General features: G+C 31.4%; 1 protein-coding gene across 2 annotated transcripts; it reads right to left on the bottom strand.

Moving 5' to 3' along the window:
- Positions 1–452: 452 nt before the first annotated feature.
- LOC150035711 (Protein phosphatase 2C family protein) lies at positions 453–4,221 on the bottom strand. 2 transcript variants are annotated; one of them, XM_090314812.1, is made up of 6 exons: positions 3,834–4,221; positions 2,153–2,475; positions 1,754–2,056; positions 1,238–1,355; positions 936–1,159; positions 453–763 (listed from the first exon to the last, which is right to left on the bottom strand). In XM_090314812.1, the coding sequence occupies exons 2-6, from the start codon at positions 2,402–2,404 to the stop codon at positions 557–559; spliced, it is 1,104 nt and encodes a 367-aa protein (XP_090170938.1). In that variant the 5' UTR covers positions 2,405–2,475; positions 3,834–4,221; the 3' UTR covers positions 453–556. The 2 variants fall into 2 exon arrangements, with proteins under 2 accessions (XP_090170938.1, XP_090170939.1); XM_090314813.1 differs by having other exon boundaries at positions 2,153–2,487; positions 3,834–4,139.
- Between the last annotated feature and the right edge of the window lie 1,688 nt (positions 4,222–5,909).

The raw sequence follows: 5,909 nt of genomic DNA, 5'->3' as shown, positions 1-5,909 counted from the left end.
TCCCTTAATTAGTTGAATTATGAAAAAAAAAAAAAGAAAGAAAGAAAAAAAAAACCTCCCCTATGACCCTATAATACTCTTATTGAATAATAATTATATCATTAGATTACAAAGTTAATTCCTATGGTTTGAAAAAAATTAGAATTAGAAATTAGTCTTTTATAGTTTAATAAAAAAAACACCTCTAAAGAATCCCGCGATAGAAATTAATGATTAAAATTTTATTTTATCAAATTATAAGGACTATTTATGAAATTTTATCGAACCAAAGTTTAACTTGTAAAACAAATTTATAATTTAACCTAATCATATCTTGAGCAGCAAGGTTTTCTCTTAGCTTTTTGGGAATGCCAAACACTAAACTATAGCATTAAAATTTTAATCTATTTTGGCTTCCAAGCAAGGCTTAAAATCTCCCGAAGCTACTACTGAAATGCTAATAAGTTAACAGATAAAGAAGAATCGGCCATTTTCTATCAGACTATTAAAATTGATGATATCGCAATTGGAACAAGGAGGAGAGCAGCAATATATTTTGCTAATTGGTCCTTTTCTCCTATAGTGTGGATACAAGGTGATCATCTTGCTCTGATGAGGAGTGGAAGAAGAGGCAAATAGCTGATATATCATCCATTGCAATGCCTCGTCTCTTCCGTTTCCATGCCCGAACCGCACACTCGACCAGACGTTTTGATGACTTCGCTCTATCCGGTGTTGATGATACAATCTCCACTGCTTCTTGGTTGGTAACAACATCCCATACCTAACAAAATGAACAGAAAGAATGGGAAGTTAGTTTCAATCACACAATTCTCTGTAGCTCTTTTCGACGTGTTCGGGATGTCGTTTTCGAGTCATGAAAACACTAATGTGACATGTTTGCAAAGTCATCATAAATTATTTTGGCTGCAGAAGAAATGGTTCTTCTTACTTACCCCATCAGTGGCCAATATAATGAATTGATCTCTGCTGGTTATACTTCTATGTGTCACTTCTGGCACAGAAATGAGTCCAAATTCTTTAATACAATAATCACCAAAGGCTCTCGACATCGCCAATCCCGGTGATTCCTCGTTGGGAAGCCAGACCCTATGAACTCCTGGCTCGTCACTTAAACAAAACACCCTCCCATTGCATTGAATTATCCGCTCGGCCTCCTCTGGAGACATAAAAATCAATAAGTAAACAAGGTTGAACTACTTCATTCATTTGCCATATAGAGAGGAGAGAGACTGACGAGGTAGGTTCGGTTTGAAATCAACGGTGAGCTGAACCGGTACTATACTTCCATCATCTGAAGTAGTAGCCAAAACTGCTCGGGAGTCGCCTACGTTGGCCAAAACAACTAGTTCGCCCTGAAAATGAAAAATAATGGTCAGAGTGGGTTTTCAGAATAACATACATCAACGTCCTTATTTGCTAAGAAGATCAAAAGCCAAAAGTATATGAATCCAGTCAACTAAAACATGAGTTTAGAATTCGATTTCATAGTTAAACATGCCTCCGATGTGGGTTTGGAAGAAGAAGTAGAGGATATAATTGGATTTTAACATTCAATTCAGCCAAGTAAAACAGAAACCAAATAATTTTCCAACATTCATCTTCTAGATCTCTGGGCTAAATATTTGAATAGAATTAGAGATGCAGAGTTGGTAGCATTTCACCAGATGATTATGATATTCTTCCTACTTAAGAAACATAAACCCAAATTGGATCTACGTTTCGCAACTAAAATAAGAAAAAACCATTTTACCTGTTTAACAATGGACAGGGCGGTTGTTCCACTGTAAAATGTATCGATTTTACGGTGCTGCTCGAGTTCGTGATCGATGGCAGCACAAGTTCTTAAATAAGAATGCTTCCATATATCAAATCGCTGATGCTTCTTGTCTAAATCCAGTTCTGGGTCAAGAAAAGCTTGAGCAAGTCCTTGCTGCCAATGGCACAGCAAAGAAGGTGGCAATGATTCTCTTACCGTTTTCGCAACAAAGTGACCCCAAGGTCCATGCCCATCGAAAATCCCACAAAATACCATGTCTTCTTGGCATCCAAATTCCTACACAGATAAAAAGAAAAACAAGCAGTTTTTATATTGCAACAGGCAGCACAAGAAAACCTCACAAACTTCACTTTATTCAATTAATTCTCTTACCTCCCATACAATGCAGCAATCTTGGTTTACTCCTTTTTCGCCTTTCTTCGAGAACACTGAAGCAAAAGTATCCGAACCTTCTGCATTGAGGACACCGGAGGTGCATAATATCAAGTCTTTCTTTTTTGCATCCTTTATCATGGCTTTTGCAGCTTCTTGCCCTCCCTCATCGCCTAGACTCCCGGAATTTCTACCTTTTTTGAAGGAAAATGACCTTGCCAGCCCATTGAACATGTTGGAGAAATGCCCCATCAGCTTAGAACTCCAATTCTCACAACCCCACTGATCCCAAACTTTGGTTCTTCCTTTTAAAGTATAAATTTCTGAACAATATACTGCTTAAAATCAGTTTAAATCCAATTCCATGTGCATGTGCACCAAGAAACTGTAGATTAGAAAAAGATTAAAAAGAAAGCTGTTCTGCAAAACAGCTTCTAAACAGCCCCAAAACTTAGAACAGTTGCTTCCGAGACATGAGAGTCAAAAGGAATGGTTTTAATGAGTAAAAGACAGGATCTGACTCAGAAAGTTAAGAATCTTATACTTTTTATAACAGGAAATGACATGTCACTGAATTTATAAGCCATTATCACAATGTATATGCAAAGCATTTAAACAAGAATTCTCAATAAACAGCTGAAACCTGAAAGAATATAGTAAAAAATTCACAGTAGGTCTGCTGAGAAAAGTTAAATTTAAAGAAAAAGAAGAAATGCAAGACAAAAAAAGACAAGAATGCTGGAAAGTTAAACAAATTTTGTATCCCCAACTTGCCTAAGGATCAATTAAAAAAAAAACTAACCCACTTGTTTGATATTCAAGGAGGGAAACTTTGTTATACACAACATATGTAAATGGTAAATTTTTGGTCAGATCAGAAGAAAGCCTATTCTTTCTTCCACTGTGAGAAAATTTTCCTGTTGCAAATCTTTTGAACTTTTTTCATCCACCAAGAAGAGAAACTATTCTTTCACTGAGGAAAATTTTCCTGTTGTTGATCTTTTGAACTTTTCTTAGCCCCCAAACCGAAAAGCTATTCATATTCGTTCTCTCTTTCACTGTGAGAAATTCTTTTTCTGTTGTTAATCTTTTGAACTTTTCTCAGACCCCAAATAGCATTTTCCTTTTGTTCTATATTTACTTTCACTGTGAGGAAACTTTCCCATTGTTATACTCTTGAAATTTCTCTCAGCTCCCAAACAAAAAAAAAAAAATTCCTTTTGTTCTATATTTACTTTCACTGTGAGGAAACTTTCCCATTGTTATACTCTTGAAATTTCTCTCAGCTCCCAAACAAAAAACATATGCTTTGATTTGCAGAACAGAGCTTTAACCTTTCATATTTTGATGACACTTAAATTATTATTATTTAAAAAAAAAAAAAAAAAAAAAAAAAAAAAAAAAAAATCAGAGCTCCAAACTGCATAATCCCTTAGAACAGGGGGGGAACCCCACAAAAACTGTACAACAAGAAAATCACTTCAAATTTTCTCACCCACCAAACAAACAGAACAGGGGAGGGGGAATTTGAGGAGAAGACAAAAAAAAAAAAAAAAAAAAAAATCAAAACCCAGATTTGATTACTTTGATTCTATCAACAGTTTCATATAAACAGAAAAGCCACTAAAAACCCAAAACTCGAAAACAAAATCAAAAGGATAAAAAATCCCAGAAAGGAAACCTTGGATTTCTCAGAAGAAAATCGGAGTCCACAAAAATGTTAGACGAGTGAGAGGCAGGTTAGACAGATGGAATCCGAAGGAATCGCCGGAAAAGAGGGCGGCGGTGGGAATTCCGGCAAAGTGGGTCGGCAGTGGGAGTGAAGAATGAGAGGAATTGATGAAAATCCATAAGAAAGAAGAAAGAATCCGGGATTGATGGAGTTTGATTTGATAATTGGGTGTGGATTTTATGAGGAAGAAAATGGAAGAAAAAACGAAAGTGGAGGTACGACGAAAAACTGTAATCGAGTGGTGATTATATGTATGTAAAATGTGTTCCCATTTTATTTGGCAATGAATTGGGAAAGTAAAATTAAATAAATTATTTAAAAATGTTATAATATTTTATTGGTCTTTCTAGTTCATTCTCAATTTGGTCTTTTTGAGATTTAAAGTATAGAAAATGTTAAAATACTACATCAGGTTATTTCAATTGAATTCTTCTACTAAATTTAATCTATACTTTAATTATATTTTAAAGTGTGTTTTTTTCGAAAATTATTTTAAAGGACAGCTGGAAATATTTTTAAATATATTAAATAGATATATTTCTATCGATGGTAGATAATAATAACCTATTAGTGTCTATAATAGTCGATCAATATCATTTAATAGTGACATTTTGCTCTAATTGTAAATATTTTGGTTCATTTTTCTATATTTGAAAGCAATTCTAGTTTTTTTTGTTAACTTTTTTAATCAAAATTAGTTAAACAGTATCAATATCTATTCGTATTTATGATTGATAAATGGTGACATTTTGCTATATTTATAAATATTTTAGTTCATTTGTCTATATTTAAAGGTGACCCTAGTTTTTTTAGGTTAATTTGTTTTTTTTTCCAATCAAAATTAGTTAAACAATTATATGTTCTAAAATTTGCGAGACCATTTTTTAAGAAAAAAACAATTGAATAAAATAACATGGTAGATTATATTTTAGATTTAATAAATACGGACTAAAGTGGAATAAAATCTAAATTACAATAACCAAAAAATGATATTCTAATAAGGGAAATTTTTTTAATTAGATTCTTTTATAAAGAATTTTGCAAAAAAATTATAAATCATTAAATGTCTGATAACGCTTTGGTTTTTTATAATTTAAGATTAGATTTGTAATAATCATTTTTTTTTATCTATCTTTTATAAATACTTTTAAAATTGAAGCCAAATTTTGAGGAGAGAGAGTTTTCCGAAAACATTTTTTTTAAAAAAATTTGGATAAGAAGTAAAATATTTGTTTAAGAAAAATATTATCAAATCAAACCTAAGTTATTGTCTAATTAAACTAATTTTTTTAGGCCAATGAAATGTCACTAAGATAAACCCTTAAGAAGTCGTTTGGTTAGATAATTAGAATCTTAGGTGTTCGAAATTATAGCTATACGAAATTATAGATGTTTGACATCTTTAGAGTAACATGTTTATTTTGTAAGAATATTTTTACAAATATTTGAAAATATTTTGATAACGGAGTTTGTTTCGTAGAATTTCTATTCGAGAATGTCTTAAATTGATATAATGCTTCACAAATGTTCTTACGACTATTTATTAATTTATAATTAATTTGAACTTATATAACATATTTATTTTTATCCATTTGATTTTTTTAAAATTAATACAATTTATATTTTTTATATTTTTTTTCCTCAACAAAATGATATATTATAACTTAAGATTTTTTATAAAATAAATATTAATTTAAATTTAAATTTAGATATCTTGCTAAAAAATAATAAGAACTGATATAACAAAAAAAAAGGATATATCTAATTGATAACATTTATTTTAATTATATATTATATGAAGATTAATATATGTATATATATATATATATAATTTTTAAAAAATGACAAAAATGTAAAATGAGGATACCTTCGATTCGGGAATCTAAAAAACTCATATTTTAGGAGGGCATCAAAAACTCTCGATATGCCTTCTATAATGACATCATAGGACGCTAGAAATCTCCAAATGTCAGGGCATCTTACAATACTACAAAGTAAACACGATAATCCGAATGTCCACTCCAT

This window comes from Benincasa hispida, chromosome 6 (genome assembly GCF_027475165.1).
Source record: "Benincasa hispida cultivar pf3 chromosome 6, pf3_genome.v1.1, whole genome shotgun sequence".
Lineage (NCBI taxonomy): Eukaryota > Viridiplantae > Streptophyta > Magnoliopsida > Cucurbitales > Cucurbitaceae > Benincasa > Benincasa hispida.
Note: the sequence above shows the minus strand (reverse complement) of the source record. Positions and strands in the feature narration are given on the sequence as shown.

Excerpts from the sequence above, each read along its gene's own strand:
- LOC150035711 (XM_090314812.1), bottom strand. The coding sequence starts at position 2,404 with ATGGGGCATTTCTCCAACATGTTCAATGGGCTGGCAAGGTCATTTTCC. Across the intron at positions 1,356-1,753 it reads CCCTGTCCATTGTTAAACAG|GGCGAACTAGTTGTTTTGGC; the intron begins GTAAAATGGTTT and ends TTTCATTTTCAG. Across the intron at positions 1,160-1,237 it reads TTTCAAACCGAACCTACCTC|AGGAGGCCGAGCGGATAATT; the intron begins GTCAGTCTCTCT and ends TTATGTCTCCAG.